We start from the raw sequence: 26,128 nt of genomic DNA, 5'->3' as shown, positions 1-26,128 counted from the left end.
TGAAACTGACCTTGTCAACAAAGAACCACAGAGTTAGAAGGGACTGCAAGGATCATCTAGTCTAACACCAATCATTTGGTCCCCTGTTTGTTTCCGCTTAGGATATCTGATTTATTGGTAGTTGTACTGTACCTGCATTATACTCTCCTCTTATTGTTAAATGTCGGTAGAGACTGAGATGTTTATATTAGTATGTATAAATAATTTACTGAACAATAACATATGAAAATGAATTAGATTTGCTTGTCTATATAAAGACATTAATGACTTTTTTTTTGCAGTGTACTATACTAACTGTCCATTCCATTAACATCTAGATATTGTGATGAGTGTAGAGAAGGGTTCAGAAAGAATGTAATACAGTGGTCTCAATAATTATACTGTGTAATATTTGGTCTCTGAAAACTTACAGAGCAGTAGTGATGTAACTCAAATCATTGCTATGTGATATAATACAGTCATATACAGTAACAGTACTTATACTATCAATACTATATTTAAATACAGCTTTAAAATAGATATTTCAAATGGCTACATCACAATCTTGTTAAGTTAAAAGTTAAAAAGGCAAACAAAATCCTCACACAAAAGATTAGAAGGATATTCTACCTTTAATTTCTGGTAGCACACTCAAGCTACACTCTTTAATTCATGTTGTTGTCACCAGCACCACTGGATGGAATTATTTCTAGGTAATATATTACCCATCTGTTGTTTTAATATAATTTGGTTTTAAAAGCATGATTACTTTCAGCAATTCATTATAGTAAAGAAATACTGTTAAAGTTGGTGGCCAGTACCTGTTTTCTTATTTTAAATCTGTGCTGCTATAGTACATCAGTTTTCCCTTGCTGTGGATGTCTGCTCTGTATTTGATTAGATATTATACTGAAGTGAAAGGAATCGATATGAGCAATTGCAAAAGAAAAGATGTAACGTGTTTTGGCTTTTTTGGTACAAGGCTGCAACCACAGCATTACTTAAGAATAGTTCTGAGTTTCTTGCAGCCCCAAACTCCAACTAAAATCAAGGGGAGTTTTCAGTATGCAAGAATTACAGGACTTCCCTCTACTTTGACACTGCTTTGCCTTTTCAATCTCTCTGTAGGAGATATTTTTAAATTGGTTAGACTTAAAAGCTTTTTTTCACACTTACAAGGTAGGTAATATTTTTAGCCTTCCAGCTTTGATGGTGACTGCTCATTAGTCTTTGGAATAGAAAATGTAAACTTAAAATAACTGTTATATATTTTACTTTTACATTCCAATTTGAATTGATGACGTTCTAAACTTCAAGGTCAAACTGATTTGCAAAAATACACCAGGAACAATTTATACTTCTGCCTCCAAATATATTAAACAAATAAATAGAAAATAAATTTTAAAATACAGGAAAGCTGAGATAGATGGGTTATACTTATCACATGAATACGTGACAAAGAAAGCTTGGTCTTTTGCTAACATTATCTTACTACATTTGTAATACATTAATAAATAAATGGTAAGCAGAGAACCTACTTCTGTGACAAATACATTCTGACAATATATATTTTATGGAATAAATATACAGTATATTAAGTTATAGATTTCAGAATAATAGCTATAGTAGATACAAGCAATACCTATATTTAAAAATACATTCTAGGATTCTCTAGCCTGACACTAATAAAATTAAAATAGATCTAAAATTGCTTCACTCTATTGATGCATAATAAAATATATGGAAACATCAAGAGTAAAAAGCCAATTGCTTCAACAACTGAATACTTTATAAATATAGTAACTTGCTATTTCCAGGAAAATGATATTATAAACTGGAAGTCAGATCAAAACAACTCTATAATATATAGTACAAAGAAGTTATGGAGTGTGATGTGCGAGTTTGTTTTATGCTTGTGACAAAACTTGGAAAAGATGCAGTTTGGTCGATGAACTACAAGTTGTTCATTTCTGGAAATAATTGCAGAGAAAGACTTCACCCTCGTTAGCAGCCGATCTTGGCCTCCTTAAATAAAATACTCACTGACCTCAGTAAACCAATAGGCCAGAGTTTTGTCAAAATAAGGAGTGCAAGATTGGATCTTACAAAGATTTATTCAGAAGCCTCCAAGTTCTCCACATTTCACAGCATTTACTTACCATACTGCTCATTAGGAAAAAAAGTCATAGAAATCTTGTATCTGAGACTGCATTGTGCTGAAAAGCCTTACAAAGAAGATGTCAAGTGTGTTGTGGTTCTTAGTAAATTATTCTTGCACCATTTATTCATAACTTCTTGATAAGTTCAGTTACTGTGTTCCCTCTGTTTCCTTTTAACTGTATGCTGTAATACTGATGCACAGCTCCAACTGCATGGTTACTGAATTCTTGATCTAGGTTTTATTCTCGAGAACAACCTAGAATTAAACAAACAAAAACAATTCTCAGAGCTAACAAAAAGAATTGAGAAACTGGGTCACTAATCATAGACTAACAGGACTGGGAGGAAAATAGGTCATCAAATCTAGTCCCTGGCATTCACAGCAGGACCAAGCATCATCTAGGTCACCCCGACAGGTGTTATGTTTTGCTCTCAAATATCTCCAGTGATGGCGAGTCCAAACCTCCCTAGGTAAGGTGACCATCCATCCTGTATTTGGTGGGATGGTCCTGTATTTAGGCTGCCAAAAAGGTGCCTCTACTTACTTTTGAAAAGGGACGAATTGTCCCGTATTTGGGCCCTCCCTCGCTGACCTTTTCCACCAGCAGCTGTGCAGCTGTTGGTGAGAGCCACTTCCCTGAGCTTCGGGGAAACATGGTGGGGAGGGTGGATGCCACATCCATGCTGCTTTGCTGGGTTTCAGGGAGTGCCGGCAGCTGCTGTTTCTCCAGGGCTCCCGGGGAGCACAGGGGGCCTGCTGTTTCCACCGAGTTCTGGGGGAGGATCAGCAGCTGCCACTTCCCCAGGGAGCACTGGGGGCTGCCACTTCCCTGGGGCTAAAGGGGAGGTTTGGTGGCTGCAGCTTCCCTGGAGTTCTGGGGGAGAGCCGGCAGCTGCTGCTTCCCAAGCGCTGGGTGCTGTGGCTCCCCCAGGGCTCCCGGGGAGGGCTGGTCTCCTTCCCAGCACCCTGGGTCTTGCTGGAGTTGGGAGAAGCCACCCTCCCCCCAAAATTTCCCAGTCCCATATTTGCAATAGGGAGATATGGTCGCCCTATCCCTATGCAATTTATTCCAGTGACAGGAAGTTTTTCCTAAAGTCCAACCTAAACCTCTCTTGTGGCAATTTAAGCCCATTGCATCTTGTCCTATCATCAGATATTAAGGAGAATAATTTTTCTCCTCCTTATAACAAAATTTAAGGTACTTGAGAACTGTTTTCATGTCCCCTCTTAGTCTTCGCTTTTCCAGAGCAAACAAATCCAGTCCTTTCAAATCTTCTCTCATAGGCCATCTTTCCTAGACCATTAATCACATTTGTTGCTTTTCTTTGACCTTTTCCCAATTTGTCCACATCTTTCCTGAAATACGATGCCCAGAAATGGACATTCTACTCCAGCTGAGGCCTAATCAGGCCTAATGTTTTTCCTCCTTCCTTTTTTCACTAAGGCTATGTCTCTGTTACGGGATAAATTTCAATTTGTTAAAACTGATCTTGAAATGCTGGGTTTTATAAATTCGAATTTGAGTATCCTCACCTCCCCACGGATTCCCCACAAAGTCGACTTCTTGCTGTCACACTTGATTGCCAAACATCGACTGCTGTAGCAGTGCATTGTGGGAACTTATCCCACAGTTCCCTCATCCCCATAGCATTCTGTATATTTTTGCTGGTGCAGCATGGAAAAAAAATGCCCTGCAAGTGTTTGTGGGTAAGTGACGTCATCTTCCCCCATTGCATTGTCCTCATTCCCTTTCCATGGAAAGCAAATGGCTACTTTTCCAGAAGGGAAAAAGGAAAAGCAGGGAATCAACAAAGACTGCCAAATTAACTGAAATCTCTTGCTTCTGTAACTTAATGCTTTTTATAACTGACTTTTCAAAGATTTTACAAAAAGCAGCAGGTGTCTGTGTCTTCTTAGCTGGCCTCCTGCCACTGTCCCCCTTCCCTTGGTTACAGAAACATGATCCCTGAAAAGAATACAGGAACAATGCAATGCTTGAAAAAAGAGAAAGATACTAAAGGTTTGGAAAAAGAGATTTCGTGAGGCAGGGTTTTTGGCTTCCCAGTTCATTACACAGAGGTGCCCAACATGGGGGATGGAGCCTGCCACATTTACACACACACACAAATGCTTCTGTGCTCTAAGATCATCCAGGGGTCTGAGTCTTCTTAACTGGCCCTCAAGACACGTTTCCCTGTGTTAAAGGGGACAAAGTTGGAGGAAAGAGAAGGACAGGATAAGAAATAACTGAAATAAGATTTTACAAAAAGCAGCAGGTGTCTGCAATGGGCTTAAACTGCATCAAGGTGTCTGCGTCTGTGTCTTCTCAACTGTTCCTCCACCCCCTCTTCCCTCTGTGAAGGGGGCCAAAGGTTGATGAAAGAGAAGACTAGAAAAGGTTAGGAAAAAGATTTTTGGCTTCCCACTTCACTACACAGAGTTATCCAACGCAGGGGTTGGGGCCCGCCAGATTTCAGGAAGAGGTGGTGCTCAGGCAGGGGGCCAGCCCCAACTGACTCTGTGGGGACCAGCCCCCCCTCATCATCATGGGGGGACGTGGGGTCTGTGGCCACAGAGCTAGTTGATGCAGTCTCCCCCATGTCAGCAAGGGCCAGTCTTTTTGGGTGGGGGGTGTAGGGTCTGTGGCTTGAGGGCCAGTTGAGATGGTCCCCCCGGCGGCTGTAAACCCCCAAAAATCTTAGCCATTGGGGGAGACTTCTCCCAGGTGGCAGCAAGCCCCTGGAAATCTTTCCTGCCCTTGGAGCCCTCACCAGGCACCAGCCAGGACATGGTGCTGCCTGGCAGCATGGTGCACGCTGAACAGCTGGCATGTCCTTTTTTTGGGTTTGGGGTTAGCCAAGTGATGTGGTTGGGCACAGGAAAGAATGTGACTGCATGGTTCCTGAGGGGAAAGGACGGGGAGCCACTGCACAAACGTAGACAGCAGAAGTTTCTCAGCCTCTCATACAAGCACAACCCCCGCAACAGCCTAGCTGCCACATGGCGTGGCAGGGCAGTGGCTGGCACCAGCACTGACAAAAAAGTGCTCAGCTTGCAGAGGTAGAGACAGAACCATGAAGTCCACATCGGGGCTATTTTTAATGGGTAGATGCACTAACAGTGCTGATAGCAAAGAAAAAGCAAGGATGCCCAGAAAGAATACCAATTTACCGGTCAGACTCTTCCCTGTATTCCTCACCAAATTCCCATGTCAGGTACTGACTTCTACATTTTGATGTGGAAAAATAGTTCCCAATTTTGATGTGGAAAATCCCTTAGCTTCAAAGTGCACTTTTCCTGGGGTAGGAATACTGATCTCCACCAAGCAATAAGCACCACTCTCATTGCAACTGGTGCTCAGCATGTGGCAAGAGAGGCTCAGTCCTTCACAGCAGGAGCAATGAATAGTCTCACCTACGACATATGATTTTGCTGTGTATTCTGCTGCTGCTGTTGCTGCTGCTGAATTAGCAGTTGCTGCTGCTGCCGGCGTCGTGCTGTCCTCAGTTTTTCAAAACGAGCCTCCATCTCTTCCAGCACCTTGGGAGTGTAGCGCACAACCAACTTTACACTCTCTTTAGCAGCCTTCAGGAGCTCGACTGCCTTCTCATGGTGCTCTCCTTCCACGCTCTGCAAGCAAGGGGGACAGAGAGACTTCTAAAGACGCTGGTATCATCCAGAGTCCTGTTCTCAGACTCGCCATCACAGAAACAGAGTCATAGGTTTAAGCTGTCTCTGTATTTTAGGCTTTCCAAGTGGCCATTAGGGGACAAAATTGAAATGTAAGGAAGATTTATGCAGGTTTGGTGGATTATCTCTTTTTGCATTTTAAATATGGAGTCTATTTTTAGGTTGTATTTGAAATATGAAAAGGAGCATAATTTCTGAGTCACGCAAAAACCAGGGGCATGGGGTGGGGAGAGTTTTGTAATGATACAAACAAAAAAGAAGGCAAAATAATTGAATTTGAGCAAAGTGTGTGAAACTTTTCCTGTGGCTACGAAGTAAGGAAGTGGAATACGGTGAGCGTGAAAGTTGAACATGGGTGAGAAGCAAGCAGGCTGGGAGCCCAGAAATGGCTCACTAGCCTTTCATTGACACCGCATGGAGCTTACTGCAATATATAAGCCCCTGCTTAACTTCAAATACGCAAGCAAGCCCATGAATCACATGCATAACCACATCCTTTATGGAGTGGAGCTGGTACAAGTGCAGACCCTTTCCAGTGACTTTGAAATGATCTGGTCCCCTCCATACAGTCAGTTGCAGACAGGCTTATGTGTTGCAACAGGCACTAAACTGCAGCTGCAAGAGTAAACCAAGAGGCCAAGGGGTGAGTGATGGGCCAGGACCTTAGTTTCCATATTCTAACATATGAGCACGTACCTAACCTCTCTCATCCAAAATAGTCACACTGAAGTCTGTTAGACTTGGTCATGTGAATGCAGAGTCATCCACATATTTAAGTCAGTGATGGACAACCTGCAGCGCATGGCCCGCATGCAGCCCATCAGTGTTCTGTGTGTGGCTTGCGGGATATTTTGTTTACTGTTGCCCGCATACAGGGCTGCCAGATTCTGATGATTTCTATCTGTGTAGTCCTGTGGCAACTTATAGACTAACAAATATTTTGGAGTGTAAGGTTTCATGGGCAAATTATACTAATTAAACTCATTATATAGGCTCATGAAAAGGAAGAAGTCCCAATCAGGAGGAAGGCCAGAGTTGAAGAGGTCCACATAAGCTCCTGGAAATGAGACACATCCTCCCTGACTGAACTGACCTCATCAGCTCTGGGACTCATCAACTCATCAACCTTCCTCTTAACTGGGACTCCCTCCTTTTCATGAGCTTGTATAACTAGACATACCTCGGGTATTTCTATTACATGCATCTGATGAAATGGGTCTTTGCCCAGGGAAGTTTATGCTCCAAAATCCGTTAGTCTGTTAGGTGCCACAGGACTTTTTGTTGTTTTTGCAGACACAGACTAACACAGCTACCCCTCTGATACTTGTTTGCATAGTGATTTTCTTATTGGTATTCTAGAGTGAAATGCTCATAAAGCAACGGCACATGAAGCGAGATACATGCTGACTATACTCAACATGGACCATAAGAGCCATGCACTCCCTCTGCATCCATTCAAAGTGCTGTTACAGTTCAGTGAGCATACCTTGCAAATTTTAGGTACACAAGCACAATTAGCAAAACTACCCTGTCCTGGGAGACTGTCTTGGGTACAATGATCATACATCCCACTGAGATAAAGGAACTCACTAGCTAGGTTGTCCACTGATTTAAGTGCTTTCAAGATTGTATACAGGCCTATTACTGTCTAGAGGTCACATCTTCCACCCTCAGAGGGTTTCAGAGTCCTGGCTCCAGCCCAGGCTGAATGTCTGCACTGCAGTTTTATAACCCTGAAGCTTTAGACCCACAAGCCAAAGTAAGCTGACCTAGTGTCTGACAGTTGGTGATGTAAGCTTTTAATCCCTTTGTAGACATAACCTTTAACATAAGCTAAACCATATTTATGCTGGGCTTAACTATGTCTGAAAGCAGAGTCTGAACTTCAATTTAAAAACACTGATGCTCTAACTAACTGCAGTACCACACTGTCTTTCAGTGTGATGGTGTATGTTTGTTGATACTGAAAAAATTTAAAAAGGTGTTTGGTAGTGGTGGGGTGTGTGGGGCAGAAGTGTAGGTGAGACAAGCTTGTGAAATCCAAACATGCTAAATAGAGAGCACACGGAAAAGAGAAATGACTTTCTAATTTTTTATGATGTACGAAGGTGGCTTTTTGGTTACTATTCTGTTAGGATTTTTACCCTTGCTTCCTGGGAGCCTGTAAGAATAAGTGGAGAACTCTGATATCTATGAACTGAAACCTAAATGAGAGACGAAAGTGGAGATGATGGTGATTGGGGTCTTTTTGCTTTGTTTGTTTTCTGTAGTTCAGACTATAAAACTAAAGCTTTTTGTTAACACCCACTTAGCACCAACATCCAACAAACAATTATGAGGAAACCTCTTTTGCTGAAGATTGAACACCATCTTCAATTAAGAACTAAGAAATCCCATCTCTGGATTCTTCAGAAAAAACTTGGGAGATGAGACATTAATAAGCTTTGAAAAAGTAAACATTTTGTTGAAGCTTTCTTGATATACAATTACACACAAAAGGAAACTAACCCAGTTTCCATGCCCTGACCACATATCATTGAAATGAACTTTAAAAAAAAGCTTCCAGGGTTTCCTTTCCCACTAGTTTCCTTGGTATGTAGGCTTGAGCACATGTAACAGAGGGGTAGCTGACTTAGTGGGTATCTTCAAAAACAACAAGAAGTCCTGTGGCACCTTATAGACTAACAGATATTTCGGACCATAAGCTTTCGTGGGCAAAGGCTCGCTTCGTCAGATGCGTGAGTCGTGGGGTTGGGTTCAGAGGGGGGTTTAAAGAGGGAGTCTCAGTCAAGGGGAGGGCCAGAGCTGACAAGGTCCTCCATGGCTAACAGACCTTGTCAACTCTGGCCCTCACCTTGACAGAGACTCCCTCTTTAAACCCTCCTCTGAAACCCCGCCCCGTTCATGCATCTGACTAAGTAGGTCTTTGCCCACGAAAGCTTATGCTCCAAAATATCTGTTAGTCTGTAAGGTGCCACTGGACTTCTCATTGTTTTTGAAGATACAGACTAACTCGGCTACCTATCTGATACTTGTCATCCTGCAAGGCACTGCATTTAGCCGTATTGAGTGGAAATCCATCAACCTCATGAAAAAACTTGCACAGATACAGACAGACATCATCTTCCTCTCGAAATGCAAACAGATGGACATCGTACCGAAAGGACTGAAGGTGAAAAACCCACTGACATCAACATACTACACAGATGATGGTGAGAGATTGTGCCACACACACTCTAAGAAACTGAAGAACCATCTGATCAGCGTCCTGCACAGCAAACAGGAAAAAATCAAAAAAAAGCTCTCAAATTTGGAGATTCCCATAAAAAAACAACCTTCCACACAAACCTCCACATGGCTGGACTTTATTAAAACAAGACAGCAGATTTACAATGCACATTTCATTTCTCTACAGAAGAAAAAGGACTGTAAACTATCTAAATGCCTACTTTCCACCTGGGGCCACAATAGCGATACCCTTAACTCACCAAATAATATTGTCAATCTACCCACCTACACACTCAGCCCAGCAGAAGAGTCTGCCCTTTCTCAGGGATTCTCTTTTTGCCCCACCACCACCACAAACTTGGTGCAGTTCTGTGGGGATCTGGAAGTCTGCTTTCGCCATCTCTGACTCAGGAATACTTGCAACATGACACTGAACAGCACACTGACCCACACACACCCTCTCACCTACAGTACAAGGAAAAGAATTTTTCATGGATTCCCCCGATGTTTGAAATGACAGACTGGACATATACAGAGAATGCTTCTGCTGATGTGCGCAGGCAGAAATTGTGGAAAAGCAGCATCGCTTACCCCATAAACTCAGCTGTGCAGAATACAACGCCATCAACAGCCTCAGAAACAACTCTGACATTGTCATCCAAGAGGACAACAAAGGAGGTGCTGTTGTCATCATGAATAGGACATATCACCAAAAGGAGTCTGCCAGGCAACTCTCCAATATCACATTCTACAAGCCACTGTCCCAGGATCCCATTGAGGAGTACACAAAGAAACTACAGCATCTGCTCAAGACTTTCCTTATAAAAACACAGGAACAAATCTGCACAGACACACCCCCTTGAACCCAAACCAGGTCTGTACTATCTACTACTCAAGATCCATAAACGTGGGAATCTCAGAAGCCCCATCATCTCAGACATTGCATTCTCACTACAGGATTGTCTTGATATGTGGACTCTCTACTCAGACTAAGCTACCATGCTCCCAGCTTTCTTCAAGATACCACCTACTTCCATAGGAAAATACAATTCATTGGTGACCTTCCTGAAAACACCATTCTGGCCACCATGGATGTAGATGCCCTTTACACCAATATCCCACATGAAGATGGGCTTCAAGCTGTTAGGAACATTATCTCTGATAAGACCAAGGAACAAATGGTGGCAGAGCTTTGTGACTTTGTCCTCAGCCAAAACTATTCCAGATTTGAGGACAATTCATACCTTCCCTGGCACTGGTATGGGCACCCACATGGCCCCACAGTATGCCAACACTTTTATGGCTAACCTGGAACAACGCTTCCTCAACTCTCCTCCCCTAGTACTGCCTTCTACCTGTGCTACATTGATGACATATTCATCATCAGGAGCCGTGGGAAAGAGGCTCTTGAAGAGTTCCACTGTGATTTCAACAGTTTCTGCCCCACCATCAACCTCAGCCTGGACCAGTCCACACAAGAGATCTACTTCCTGGACACTACTGTGCAAAAGAAGTGATGGTCACTATATCGGAAACCCATGGACCGCTATGCTTACCTGCACGCCTCTAGCTTCTGTCCACGGCACACTACACGATCCACTATATACACCCAGGCACTGAGGTACAACCGCATTTGCTCCAATCCCTCAGACAGAGACAAACATCTACAAGACCTTTACCAAGCTTTCCTCAAACTACAATACCCACCTAAGGAAGTGAAGAAACAGATTGACAGAGCCAGACGTGTACCCAGAAGCCATCTGCTCCAAGGCAGGCCCAACAAGAAAAACAAGAGAATACTACTGGCCATCACATACAGCCCTCAGTAAAGCCTCTCCAGTGCATCATCAGTGATCTACGACCCATCCTGGACAACGATCCTTCACTCTCAGAGACCTTGGGAGGCAGGCCTGTCTTGACCTGCTGAGATCCTGCCAACCTTAAACAAATTCTCACCAGCAACTATAGACAACATCACAGTAACTCTAAATCTGGAACCAATCCCTTCAACAAACCTTGGTGCCAACTCTGCCCACATATCTACACCAGCGATATCATCACATGACCTAACCACATCATCAGGGGCTCTTTCACCTCCACATCTACTAATATAATATATGCCATCATGTGCCAGCAATACCCCACTGCAATTTACATTGGCCAAACTGGACAGTCTCTACATAAAAGAATAAAAGGACATAAACCAGACATCAGGAAGGGTAACATACAAAAACCTGTAGGAGAACGCTTCAGTTTCCCAGGAAACTCAGTAACAGATTTAAAAGTAGCAATCCTACAACAAAAAAAACTTCAAAAATAACCTCCAAAGAGAAACTTCAGAGCTGCAATTCATTTGTAAATTTGACACCATCAGCCAAGAATTGAACAGAGACTGGGAGTGGCTGGCCAATTATAAAAGCAGTTTCTCTACTCTTGATGTTTACAACTCCACATTAACTGCTGACAATGGGCCACATCCTCCATGAGTAAACAGACCTTGTCGACTCTGGCCCTCCCCTTGACTGAGACTCCCTCTTTAAACCCTCCTCTGAACCCCCCCACTCCCAGAGACTCATGCATCTGATGAAGTGGGTCTTTGCTCATGGAAGCTTATGCTCCAAAATATCTGTTAGTCTATAAGGTGCCACAGGATGGCTTAAGCACAGTGAATCCTCTTAACTAAGTATTAAGAAGCAGTCCAGTAATATATTCCTTTTCAGTTTTCTGCATTTCCCTGAAACTCTTTTCCCAAAACACTTCCTTTGCTGTCTTTCAGTTCTGAATTCCAGATTTCCAATTTGCATCAGAAGTGACATTCACTCTTGGAACAAGTGACTGATGATGTCCTTTTGGGAGAGAAAGAAAGGTCTTCTGTCAATGAGGTTTGATATAGTCCCTCAATAGTGGTACTTTAACTTTATTTGTAGTACAAAGGAAAATAGAATAAAGAGGGAGAAATACTGAGAACTGAATGATCTCAGAGCCACAATAAAGGGCAAAATTCTTGTCTCAGATAAATACACAATCCCGTTTCAAAAATGACTTGCATTAAGTGATACCTGCTGTGAAATGAAACATACACGCAAACGTGTTTAATTTCTGATTGGAATGCTTACATTGCTTTTTTAATTGGTAAGTCTTCAAAAGCAGAGGTGATTTCTATGAAAGAGGTTGTACATTTTTTTCCCCACTAAATTGCTTGACTGGAGTACATTTCAAGAGTGAAAACTGTTCTACACATTAGGTGGAATGGTGGAATTCTGTAATGACAGATCATTCAACAGACAAACAAAAACCTACAAACAAGATCTTCATGCTGATTGTAGACTATTTTAAGTGAACATTTTTTCATAAAAGAAAATAAATCAAAACTTTGTCACACAGTATAATGATGTATTTGTGCATCATGTTATTTGAAAGGAAACTATACTAATATGTCACAAATCTCTTAAGAGCAGAAGCTGCACTAATAAGTCCATTATTGTAAGAATATGTTGGTGTCATTTTAAGAACATCAGATATCAGAAGAAAAAATTGCTTATATCTGTCACTTCTCATAGATTGAGAATACTTTGTGTAACAGAGCAGAAAAAATATGAATTATTTCTGCGGGGACACACTAGAAGACACAACTATCAAGGCAGAAGATGCCAAAAGCAGTCATATGACGTTTCAACTTCAGTGAAATGTGTAACACAATCAATATTCCTGTTTCTCAAACTTCTTGCTGGCAGTAAGCTTCCTTTGATGTAGGAGCCAGCACAGGAGTTACAACGACAACGTAGTTCAAAAATACTGTCCCAAACAAAGGATAAACTTTTAGATGAACTGATGGGGTAGATGTATTTTAGAAATATGAACGTGCTTCAGAAAGTCCTATTTTCCAAGTTAGGAGGAGAACAGTTACCATTTTAGGTGCTAAAATGATGAGAGGGGCTATTCTGTATTTGGTAGCCAGAGTGAGACAGACCCTTGAACTCCTTAACTAAACCCCTTCAGTTTAGTGTCAGATGTATGACCATATGTTTCTGAAGTACAGATTCTTCAGTCTTCCATAAACCTCCCACTGCAAGAGCTTAAAATAGTATTGAAGTTATGTGATGAAATACACTTTTTTTTTTAGTTGTTGTGATTATGGTAATGCAAATCTGCTGAACATCCACAGCTAAATGAAAGTAATTTGCAGAAAACAGAATTCCACTACAAATGCTTGAAAAATTATTAGGTGAGAATATTTTTCATAAGAACCAATTTACAATTGATACGTCTAATGCACAAAACAATCAGAGCTCAAATGGAAAACAATGTATGAAAAGGGTCTTTTAAAATTTGAAAGATAATTTGCATGTACAAACTAAAAACTGGTGTAGGGGTTTTGTGGTTTGATTTTTTTCCACCATAGAGTGTACTGAGTTCCAGCAATCGATAGTGTACTCAGTGCTCATTGTGCTAAATATACAATAAATCATTATTATGTGACGTAGTCATATTGATCACTGTAAAGTGACTTCTGTACTTGAAACTAACCACACACAGCTTTGTTTCCTTCTGCATGTTACATTCTGCCTAATAAATTATGGTCAATATAAATCTTTCATCAGTGCTGGGCCCCATAGCAATTAACACTGTCTGTGTTTACTAAACAGTGATAAAGCTCATAGCAAGAAACATATCTTAACTTGCATGCAATTATTTTAGTATTAAATGTTTATTTTGTTTTAAAGGGGATGGATAGTTACCGATGGTGCAGTAAGCAACAGTGGTTCCATCTGTGTAATGGACTCAACAGGACTGCCCACATCCACTTTGCCTGCCACCTACAACACTAGACTGGAATTCATAGTTACTCATTTTTTGAACTTCATCCCTACCCCTTCTCCATTTGTATAAAGTTGACCAAGTTATCACCATTTTCTTCATTAGTAATGAAGCGCTTTTCACTGCTCCTACTCAAGGCAGTGGAAAAACTCACTGACTTGACTTATGTAGGATAGAGGCCTAAACTTCCTAACAAAACACAGAAGGTGAAACTAGAAAAGACAAAGTAAATGATTACATTACTAAGTACGGACTTTGCTCCCATCACAGTCCTGAGTTCATGTATTAGCATGTAAAGGCTAAGTTCGAGATGAGTTCAGCTGCATCTAACACCAATACTGCAGTTGGTTGGAATGCATCTGTGCCTGCTGTCACTCTTAAATTCATATGGCTTTGGCCAGAAAGGACCATTAGACCATCTAGTCTGATGTCCTGTATACCACAGTCAATTAATTATCATGGTGTAAAGCGTAATAACCTGTGTCTACCTAAAGCATAATAAAAAAGTTGTGATACTATTTAAAATCCTACTTGGCTTCCTCTCTCTTTGTTAAAGAAACTAAGAACAGCCAAGAAAAGGGTATTGAGAATACAGATATAATTTTTTTATCTTGTAGCACTGGCAGGTGCCATCAAGCAGAATAAAAGACCTACTGTACAGATAACAATAGGTAAAGGAATTGCAGATGACTATAGCCAGGTACATATAATTATAGTTTAAAAAAAAAACCAACTACTCAATTACAGACAACGAAAGGAATATGATTACTGGGCAGGCAGGGAAAGGGAGAGTAGTATTCCTATCTGTGGTCCATAAGTAAACACGCTGGATGAGAATTAGTTCTTGTATTCTTATGATGTAATATCTGACTAACAATAGCTATGTGAGTAAAGTGTCACATAATGACAGCTACCTCTGTGTCCTGTCTGAGCCATCTGTTGGGCTTTCTGCATACAATTTATCTTACTCAGGAGAAAAAATGGTCACTTATCTCTTGCAACTGCTGTTTTTCAAGATGCATTGCTCATGTGCATTCTAACAGGCACACACACGCAACACTCACAATTATCGGAAGGGTTTTTTCCTCAAGTGGTACCCATCAGGCCAGTTGTGGAGCCCCGCAGAGTGGCATTGACACAGTTCAACCAGTCTTCTACCCTCTCATTTCTTGCTTGTTGGCTTTCAGACAGAGGGGAGGTGGGTAGGATAAGTAATACAGGATCTGAACACTGAACCCTGCCTGGTTTTACTTTGATAATTATAAAGTTGGATAACCACCAACATATGAGCATTAGCAAACTGGTTCATTTCTTATACCACTGCTGATCCATCTGTTGTACTGCACCTGCTGAATATTATTTGCTTTTTTCAGATACATGTGACCTATTCACAGTGAACAATAGGTTAGCTAAAGTTAGTCCTTTTTTCTTCTGTTCTCAAGTTGTCTCTGAACAGATCACTACTTTCATATTTTTTATTGTTTGAAATTATTTGGAATGGTTTTGTGTGGGTATGATTCAGTCTCTGGCTTTTGAATTGTTAGCAACAGGTGCGGTTTCAAGTTTTCAGCGTATATAATTCAAAATAAAGGGTGTTTTCATTAGGCATGGATCACCTCTCCAGATGAGCATAACTGTTAGATTCAGGCTGCTGGTGTGCAGATGCGATATGGTGAATCTGACATTTGTTTTCTGCTTTGTTAGCGTAATATTAGTTCAGGTGCACAATTCTGCAAGTAAATGCCTGTAGGCTATTTACAAAGAGGTGAGAATACACTCAAAGTAAATGCATTTTAAATTTTTAAGATCTGTCCAGCTGTAACTGAAAGAAAACATGTTTCCAAACAAGTCTATTGGTCAGTTAGAAGACAATTTCCTTTTACCTGTATTTTTAACTTTATCAGTTGCCAGCATGATACTATCAGCAGTATGTTGACCATCTATCCCATATTAGGCAGGACAGTCCCATACCTGAGAGGCCATAAAAGGAGTCCCTACTTATTTTTTAAAATGAACTATTTGGGCCCTCCTCCACTAACCTTTTTCACCAGCAGCTGCACAGGTGCAGCTGCTGGCAGAAGTCGCTTCCCTGAGCATCAGGGAAGCAGGGGAGCATGGGCAGCTGCTGTGCCTCAGTCACCTCCCCAGAGCTCAGGGAGTACCAGTGGCAGCTACTTCCCAAGGAAATGCTGGCAGCTACTGCTTCCCTGGGGGTCCCGGGGAGCACTGGAGGCTGCTGCTTCCACAGGACTCCTGAGAAGGGCTGGCAGCTACTGACTCCTTTCCAGCTCCCTGGGGCTTGGTGGAGCCAGGAGGAGCTGCCCTTCCCTCCCATATCTCACATCCCTCCTCTCATATATGGTTGCCCTAATCAGCAATCTTATTTGATTTACCCCCAAGCTGTGAAGGCTGGGTAACTTTTTTGGCTAAGTATTCAACAGGATCTTGTGAATTGATTGGCTTCTGAAGTAGCTCTTCTTTTATTTAGGGAATCACATTCCCTCCTCCCCAGTGCACAGAAATGGTCAGCAAAATTTTCACATTTTGCAAAAGTTTTCCATTCTTCAGGGGGACAAAACAGAGACCTTTAGATGACACACACACACCTTGAATGTCGTGGTGAGTAGGACACTCCCCCGTCACGTGGGAGACCGCGGTTCAAGTTTCTATTCCTAATCAGACAGAACTAGTCCTTGAACCTATGTTTCTCCCTTACCAAATGGTGTCATACCCCCAAGACTATTGGCTGTTCTCTTTCTCGCTGTTTTCTTCTTTAAACAAGAAATTCCTATCCTTGACTTGAAAAACCTTCCTGACAAAGCTATGTTCACACACAAAATGATTTAATCAAGAAAATTCCCAGTCAGCTCCAGTTGTTGATCCTTCATTAATCTTTACTGTCTTGCCACATGCAAAAAATTAAGCTAAACACTAAAGCTTGTTAGGAACTAGCTTGGGGTGGGGGTGATCTATGTCCCATTTTCATAGGGAGGTAATGGTCAATGGGAGATTCCGATGGAAGCTTTGGATGGATAAGGAATTTAGGATTACAGTCTTTTTTAAGGCTAGTGTGTTTCCAGGCACAAGCATGCTTTCTGACTGTTCCATACTATTTTAATATTTTAAAAAGTCTACTAACTGAGATTTCACCTCTGCCTCATGGATTTGAATGTAGCTATGCAGAGGGCAAGGAAGCACGGAATACTTACCATTATGCCACAATTACTTCATATTTTATGAAGACTACCACACTGAAAGTGCAAGAAAATACCCTGTAATATTTGAGGCAGTTGTAAGAAAAATAAGAAATAGTGTAACCCTAATTCACCAGTAAGTTTTTGGACTGTTAGAAAATTCTTTTAAGAGGAATAAATTCTGACTAAAGGACTCAATGTTGTCACTCTGAAAAAACTGCAGAGCAATAATTTTACTCAGTTCCTGGTATCTCGCACACAGAAGTGCAACAAATATGTGATAAGGAGCTATGGGGAGATGAGAAGGCAGGACTGTCTCAGATACAGTAGGGGCCCTGATTTTCTTCACGTGCACCTTTCTATTCCAGTTCCCTCTTTGGAGTCCAGAGTGAAACTATTGCAAATCCATCTGTTTTAAAGTGACTGAAAAGTAATTATGTAAAATGACACCTTTTTTCTTAACACATCTGCTATCTATATGTATTTAATGATATCCGCTGATTTTAGTGACAAAAATAACACTCCAGACTAACACAAGTAAAAGAGAATGAACTAGATTTTATTCTCCATTGTGAATCATCAACGAAATTGTTTATTTAGTTCCTTTTTAATTATAGTTGAACAAAGCCACTGAAGGCCACATGACTGCACAAATGTCACAAAGGGCCTAATTTGGCCTGCAGGACTCTTATTGGATATGAAGTCAGGAAGAAACAAGCCCAGTTTGACTCTTCAATTGCAGTACTGGCAATGACAGAAGGTATCTTTTTAACCTGCAATCTGAAAGCATGCCATGCAGAAATTGAGAAAATAAACAATGGAACTCCATAAGGATATTTTTAGAGTCACTTTTCAGAGATGAGCCACACTGGAAGATGAAACTCTAATAATCAGTATTGTAACAAAAGATGTGGTGGCACAAAGTTGTTCAGTTCACCGCAAATATACCATCTCAGGTCTCTTACTTCAGAGTTAATTCATTTTGTGGTGTGCCAGCATTTTAAACCTCTGTTTGGAAAAATAAGAACTCAAATTACAAAGGAAATCACTCTAAACTTTTCACATACCACTCCGTTAACAGAAAGCAGCTGGTCTCCCCGCTTGAGTCCTCCATGTCTTTCTGCCACCCCTCCAGGAATGATACGAGAAATATATATAGGAGAATTTTGTTCCTTTCCTCCCATCACGTTAAAGCCAAGACCTTCGTCAGTCTTTGGCAGCTCTACCACTCGAGGGTGTGAATGGCCTTCACTTGCTGCGAAAGCAGCAACTGTTGCCTGGAAGAAAAGAGGGTTATTTGGCCATGTAATGAGATCACTGTTAAGCCCTCTTTGTTTGCTTTGCAGGAGGAATTAGTTCACATGAAAATAATATTTTGAAGTTCTACCAAAGATCTGAAAGCACTCTACAAACATTAAGTCTCAAGTCGCTCCTTTAAAATACTTGAGTGAAGAAACACTGAGAAGTTACATGATTTGCCCAGCGTCACACAGAAATAGATTATAAAAGGCAGGATTGACAGTCATCTGTTCTAACTAACACATTCTCTCTTTAAAGCTGTTTTGTCACTCAGTTTTTTTTCCCTTACTGCTGTGCAAAATGATGATATAATCTTCTGCTGTTCTAGTTTATATAACTTGGATAAAGTTAATTATCCTTCTGCCCCAATATGTATGGGACTGATTATTTGGCTTATTCTTTGTTCCCCCTAAAAGGAAAGAAAATCCTGAAAAAGGATATTTTCATTTAAACTATTTTATTAAATAGCCTCTTAAATGAAGCACTAACAGAGTAATCATTTTTACAATAGGGGTATGAGCTTTTATATCACACCAACACATTTATAAATAGGTCTTGAAATGTGATCTTCAGATTATGGAAATATAAAACAAATTAAAAAAACTAAATGACTGTTCTTACTATGGAAAAAAATTACATATAAGTAAGGCACTGTGAAGAAAAGAAAATATTCTTCAATCTTTCATTAGCAATTGTCTCTTTTTAGCTGTAAACCCTAGTAAAGCATAAGGTAAACATTAAAAATAATTATTTCTACTTTTCAGCATACCCTCAGATGAAAATTACTGCAGTAATTGTACGTTATGTTAATGCTTGTTCAGCATTCTAATAATATTTATGCTTAATGGAAGCTAGTAGATGATGTGGCTATAATGGATCATTCTCAGTTATATGTATTTGTTCATGCAAACCTTGTCATCATGCATACATTAAATGTCAGACATGAATGCACTAGGAAAATGCAATGCAGACAGCCCAGAAATAACCAGGAAGTATTGCGATATTCAAACATTGCTCTGTAACCCTGCTGTTCTATATGAATAAGAAATGAGAATGGCAAACACTATTCAGAATTTTTGTCTTCATCATACCCCATAGCAATCATTTTTATGTTTACCTACCATGTAAACAAATCATGATCTAACAATATTCTACATTCAATAGTAGAACTTTTACAAATCTACATTGTTCATTTGAAGTGTCAATTAGGAAAGGTTAACTCATGAAAAACAAGCTTACGGTAATAAGCCTAACTCAATATAACAAAAATTAAATTACAAAATCAAATGTAGGAAAATATTTCAGGTTACTGTACAGTAGGCCAGTTATTTTAAATGTACCGGTTTACATTGGAACATTTATCTGAAATACTGTAAGTGGCTTTGACAGGATATTTCTGGTCTTTGACTCTATTTACTGTTTTGTTAGGGGGTTTCTTATTTGCCTTTTCCCTCCAATGCAAACTTACAAGGACATAATAAACTTAAAGCCCGTGGGTTTTTCCCATTGACTTCCCTGGGAGACAAACTGGATCTTAATGAACTATCTTCCTGAAAAATACCATGGCTTTGCTAGAACACACTGCATGATATATACATTGCCCATTTAGTAAGTGGGGGGTAATCCTAAGTGCCAAATGGTAAAGGAAGGAGCTAATTCTGTGATGGAGCTTTGTTAGAAGCAATTATTCTTGTTCATGGACTAACACAAATTAGGTTACATATTGGGTGCAACAGAGAGTCTTCTATGAAAAATGGAATTCACACAAAGTTACCACACACGTTTAGCAGACTTGCATGCTTGGGCTCTGCTTTTCAGATGCGATGGGAACCCACAACTCCCATTGACTTCAACTGTGTGTGTGTGGTCAGCAGCTCTGAAAATCCTACATGCATTTATAGGAGGCTAGACCACCAGCTACTTGGGATGAGCCCTATAAGAGAATTTGTCATAAAATATTGATACTCCAGGTTTAATTCTACAGCATGAACCTGTAGATTTGCTTTTGCAAACTGATTTTTTCAATAAACCACCAAATCCCATGGTATCATTCTCTTTTCTTAAGCTACAGAAGCAGCACAAAGGTTAAATTTGCCATTAGGATTGTTACCTGGAAAGTAGCACTGGTTCTAGACTCTGGGCTGCCACTGATGTCTAAATTTTCTTACAGAGCACACACGAATACCTGAAACACACACGCGCACAGTCAATTACTAGGTCACTTTGGTAACATGTACTTCAATAGATGCACAGGTCTTACCTTTGCAGTGGCCCTGGCACGGAATTCTGGGCAGCCATTAACTGTTATGGTTTCATGCATATACTGATAGACCTAAAAGGTTCATGGAAACAAAGGGGAATTAATTACAGGAACAAAACGAAAACAAATTTCTTTTACTCTGCATAGGATACTCTCTTTCCATCACAATATGGTTTTATTATTGTTCCATTGGTACAATCAGGGAATCCTGTGTTTGTTACCCTAGCTGTACATTTATTTCCCTTGAAGACATTCTTTGCAGTCCTTCCTCTAAACCTCCCAAAACTACTCTCTCTCTATTTATGGCTCCACAATTTTATAGCGCCAATCCCTATTCCACCAGTGGACACTTTCCGGCCATGTCTGCCATGGACTACGTCCATTGCCTCTGACATGTATTTGTTGAGTCTCATGATCTCTGAATCCCCTCATGAACTGGGAAGTCAGGAGGTAGAATAAAAGTAGGATACGGGAAAGGAAGTCCAAATTAAAAATCATGGAATTTAATTGTACAATGTTAGCATGGTCACTCAGTGCTGTCTGAGCTTGGTGGTAGTGCTGAATTTAATTTTTGCTGTAATCTGTTGGCACCAGTGAGTCATTGTAAATGGTGGGGAATAAGGGAGGGCAATCTGGGTGGTAAGCTAGGAATGGTCACCAGTGGTGATGGTTCTTGACTCACTGGGACCTTACTAGCCAAACAAGTTGCAAGAGATAAAGAATGCCAACAGCGGTAACTTTCTGCTCAGTTTTCTCCTCCTTGCTCCCCACTGCCCTACTTCACTTGCACCTGCCTCTCCCATTGCATGCTTCCTACTTATATTTTCCCTTTTAAAGAATAGGGAGATGGCATCTTCTTTTACAGCGTTCTCTCTGGGTCCCCAGGAATTCTGATATTCTGGTTATGAATAACCCTTTATTTTGTTTTGTTTTTTCAAAACTAGAGACTTGGTGAATGACTGGTGGGAACTGTAGATAAACAGGCAGAAAAGGCTTAGTCAGCAACAGAAAAAAAAATTCAGGGTGCCAGTTGCACTACCCCATACCTCACCCTTTCACTCCCCGGTACTTCAAATCACACACAACTCATCAGTGTGTGTTAGAGAGGATAGCCTGTTCTATCTAGGTAGCTGCCATCTTTAGGCAACAGACTTTGGTATTCATAAGCAGCCTGGCAGAAAAGAACAACACTGCCAAGGAAAAAAAAGTCTGAAATGTGTAACATGCAACATAATGTTTCACATCTGAACGGTATGGTTAGAATTGATGATAACATTCTGTGTAATGCAGTGGTGAGCAACCTGTGGCCTGTGGCTCCCCACCCATATGCCCTTCTCCCCCACATGCCTCTCATGCACCAGAGCCCTACACTTCCAAAGCCACCCACTCCCTCCCAGCACTTTCAGAGCACTACAAATAACCTGATACATCCTCAATCCCCACTCCTACTCTTCCAAGCCGTGTCTACACGTGCACGCTACTTCGAAATAGCGGCACTAACTTCGACGTTAGGCGGCGAGACGTCGAAGTCGCTAACCCCATGAGGGGATAGGAATAGCGCCCTACTTCGACGTTCAACGTCGAAGTAGGGACCGTGTAGTCGTTGCGTGTCCCGCAACTTCGAAATAGCGGGGTCCGCCATGGCGACCATCAGCTGAGGGGTTGAGAGACGCTCTCTCTCGAGCCCCTGCGGGGCTCTATGGTCACCATGGGCAGCAGCCCTTAGCCCAGGGTTTCTGGCTGCTGCTGCGGCAGCTGGGGATCCATGCTGCAAGTACAGGGTCTGCAACCAGTTGTCAGCTCTGTGTATCTTGTGTTGTTTAGTGCAACTGTGTCTGGGAGGGGCCCTTAAAGGGAGCGGCTTGCTGTTGAGTCCGCCCTGTGACCCTGTCTGCAGCTGTGCCTGGCACCCTTATTTCGATGTGTGCTACTTTGGCATGTAGATGTTCCCTCGCAGCGCTTATTTCGATGTGGTGCCGCGCAACGTCGAAGTTGAACATCGACGTTGCCAGCCCTGGAGGACGTGTAGACGTTACTCATCGAAATAGCCTATTTCGATGTTGCTACATCGAAATAAGCTATTTCGATGTAGGCTTCACGTGTAGACGTAGCCCCACTGTGCTCCCAGAAACGGAACACTGTAAACAGCTGATTCATGGAATTCCAGCTCTGGGAGAGAGAGGAAGGAGCAGGATGGAGTGCAAATCCAGGCAATTTTCGTGCTCCAAAAGTGTTGGGAGAGAGGGTGAGGAGCAGGTATTTGTGGGGCTCCAGTGCCCTGGTGCATGAGAGATGTGGAGAAGGGAGAACACAGGGGGTGGGGAACTGTGGGGCTAGAAGTCGAACTTCAGAAGGTCGCAGGCTGCTGCAACCCATTGAGATGAAGGAAGGGCACTCATTCAGCCCACCCACTATTCCTCGTTTTCCATTCCTGGTTTAACATCTACAGGAAAATATTTATTAGCCACGGGTAACTCTGTTAGCACTTCTCTCACAAAGCAATAGGGGTTTTTAAATCAGTTCTTGTAATCTGTTTTGAGTAAGAGTTCAAAAATTCAAAAGGAGTTTTATTTCTGTGTCAACTTGGACAGATAATCAGCACCTCATTGCTGGCCTGTCCAGAAAGAATCAGGCTCCTAAAGTGTTTCCAGCTGTACTAGGAAATATCTACAAAATTCCCTTACTGCATCTGATATACAATTCAGTATTTTTCTATAGCACTCTTTGTATAGTTTCACATTGCACAGATTAATTTACACATACAAATGCAGAGCCAATTTTATATTTGCAGTTATACTATACCACACTTGTAGCATGTGCAGATTTGGTGTCGGGGGAGAGGTAGGAGGATGAAATAATTAAGGTTAGGGATGGAGCAAGTTTTCATTTTTTTCATGAGAGGTGCAGCAGACCCCATGAAAAAGGGAGAATGCAATGTGCAGGTAGGTAGCAATCAAGGGAAAGGCAAAATGAGGGAATGGGAAATCCAACAGATAATTAAATTTTTACAACACCTAAATGTACTAAGCACTTTCCTATAGAACAGAGAATTGGTAGATTATCATCAGCACAGAAACCGTAGTACGGATGAATTTAGGCCTATTGAAAAGTACTGTCTAAATGGGGATAAAACAGACTAAGGCAAAAGGCTACATCCTGTTCCCTATCTCTTTTTAGGATGAAAGCCTTACTCTGTTGAAATTAATGGCAAAACTTACACTGACTTCAGAACCACCGTTCCCCTAAAATTTAAAAATAAAAAACAAACAACCAAGTACTGAGATCACTGACTTATGCTGCATCCACACTAGGACATAAATTTGAACTTAAGGCAGTTAGCTCGATACTACCACGTGACGATCTTCACTGTAAATATCATTAGCTCAATTTAGGGAACACTAATATTGAGATTAGAATAGCAGTTACCTGATGGGTATAGTATCAAGCTCGAATTCAGAAGTTTGATTAAGTGTGAGATCCTGGGGCTTGCAGCCACCACAGAGGGGGAAGTCTCCCCTGGTGGCTGATACTCACGGAGGACCACCTCAGCTGACTCCCCATTGAACACCCCCTCACTCGTAGCGCGGGACCACTGGAGCTTGCAGTCACCGGGGTGAAGTCTACCCTGGAGGCAAAGACAGTCGGTGGGACTACTTCAGCTACTTCAACATTCCAAGCAGCCCTGCAGCTGCAGACAACAGCACCCTGCACAACCTACCACAATATTTTCGGGAGCTTGCTGTCTATTGCAGACACCTGCTGGTTTTATATTTTTGTTATGAAATCTTTCCGCTAACTTCTCCTATCAGTCTTCATGCTTTGACCCCCTCAGAAGCCCAGGAGGAAGTGAGTGGGGGGGGCTAGCTGAGATTCCTGTTTGCATTATAAGTTCAGTGTAGGATATTTCACTGCCCTCACCCATGTTGGCAATGTCTGTGTAGTGTAGGGCAAAGTCAAAAATTCTTTTGTCCTAGACTTTTTCATTCTCTTTCTTCTAACTTCAGAATACAGTCCGGGCCCCTGTATTATTTTCAGGGACCACATGCAAAGATGGCAGGCGGGACACTCGGTGGATGGCCAGTTGAGAACACAGTCATTGCACAGAAGTCTTACAGTGCACCAGAAAGCCGAACACTCTCCCCTCAGCAACAATCATCTTTCTTTTCAGGGTCCCCTGTATTATTTTCAATAAAGTCAAAAATCTTTTTTCCTAGATTTTTCTCTTCTCTAACTTTGAGAATACAGTCAGAGTCCCTGTATTATTTGCAGGGATTGGATGGAATCATGGGAGAGGTGGACACTCAGGGGATGGCCAGATGAGAATTCAGCTACAGAAGAAAGACATTTCTGTAAACTTTTTTGCCATCTCAGCAGATGCCCTATTTTTTCTTCCTTTCAACAGGAAAAATGGACGTTTGCCTGGCACGGGAGAGGAATGAGGAAAATGCAACATGGGAAGATGATGTCAAAGACCACTGAGCATACCCAGAATGCTACGGGGATGAGGGAACTGTGGGATATATTCCCACAATGCATTACTGCAACAGTTGATGTTTGCCAATTTGAGTGTGGCAACAATGAGTTGAATTTGTGAGGAGCATGTGGAAGGTAAGGATGGTCAAATTCGAACTTACTAATTCCAGAATTACAAAATCGATATTAATGAAGTCGAATTTATCTCATAGTGTAGATGTAGCCTTAGTAATACTTTTGAAACTTCCTTTTTCATCTACAGTTGGTGTAACATAGCTTACACCTACATAATCAGCATTGCTTTAGGTAGCTCAGTTTAGTGCTTCTGAATATTAAGCTGTAAGAATACAGTAGAATTTCAGAGTTACAAATAGCTTGGGAAAATGGACTGTAAGGCTGAAATGTTTGTAGCTCTGCACAAAACATTATGGTGGTTCTGTCAAAAGTATACAGTTCAATACTGACTTAACACAGCGTTGAAACTTTACTACCCAGAGGAAGAATGCTGCTCCCCCTTTTTATAGTTAGTAGTTTACACTTAATGCAGTACTGTACTTGCTTTCTTTGTTTCTGCTGTTGCCTGACTGCATATTTCCAGTTCTAAGTGAGATGTGTGGTTGACTGATCATAATTGTGAGGTTCTAGTATATGGGATTTTCCATGCCACTTCAAATTACTACTCTGATTCAGACATGCAGCATCCAGGGTAATGTTGCTTCAAAACCAATAATGCATTAAGCCAACTATGTAACGCTGTATGTTCTTGATGCCCACACATCTGTTTTAACTAGATGCAGGGTATCTGATTAGCTTTATTACAATTTTTTGCACACCTACAAATATTGTTACAGGCCATAAATTAACAATATAGAAATGACAAAAGTCTATGATGACAGTGAATTGTGTTGAGAATTAACCACAGCACTCTATCATGCTATGTCCTGAGGAGTTATCTGAGACACCGATAATGTAGCTTGGACAAGCCAGGGGTATTCATAAAATCAGCAGCTAACAAGTAGAATGGAT

The 26,128-nt window shown here is 41.3% G+C and overlaps 1 protein-coding gene across 2 annotated transcripts in view; it reads right to left on the bottom strand.

Annotated features, from left to right (window-relative positions):
• Positions 1-390: 390 nt before the first annotated feature.
• Positions 391-26,128, bottom strand: part of LIN7A (lin-7 homolog A, crumbs cell polarity complex component) — a 99,582-nt gene continuing 73,844 nt past the window's right edge. The window contains exons 3-6 of one of the 2 annotated variants that reach the window (XM_075012284.1): positions 20,630-20,701; positions 18,138-18,347; positions 5,555-5,770; positions 391-2,395 (exon numbers count right to left, since the gene is read on the bottom strand). In XM_075012284.1, coding sequence (XP_074868385.1) covers positions 5,555-5,770; positions 18,138-18,347; positions 20,630-20,701 — 498 coding nt within the window. In that variant the 3' untranslated portion in view covers positions 391-2,395. The remainder of the gene's footprint in view (positions 2,396-5,554; positions 5,771-18,137; positions 18,348-20,629; positions 20,702-26,128) is intronic. The other variant, XM_075012277.1, reaches the window with a different exon arrangement.

Source organism: Carettochelys insculpta, chromosome 1 (genome assembly GCF_033958435.1).
Source record: "Carettochelys insculpta isolate YL-2023 chromosome 1, ASM3395843v1, whole genome shotgun sequence".
Classification (NCBI taxonomy): domain Eukaryota; kingdom Metazoa; phylum Chordata; order Testudines; family Carettochelyidae; genus Carettochelys; species Carettochelys insculpta.
Note: the sequence above shows the minus strand (reverse complement) of the source record. Positions and strands in the feature narration are given on the sequence as shown.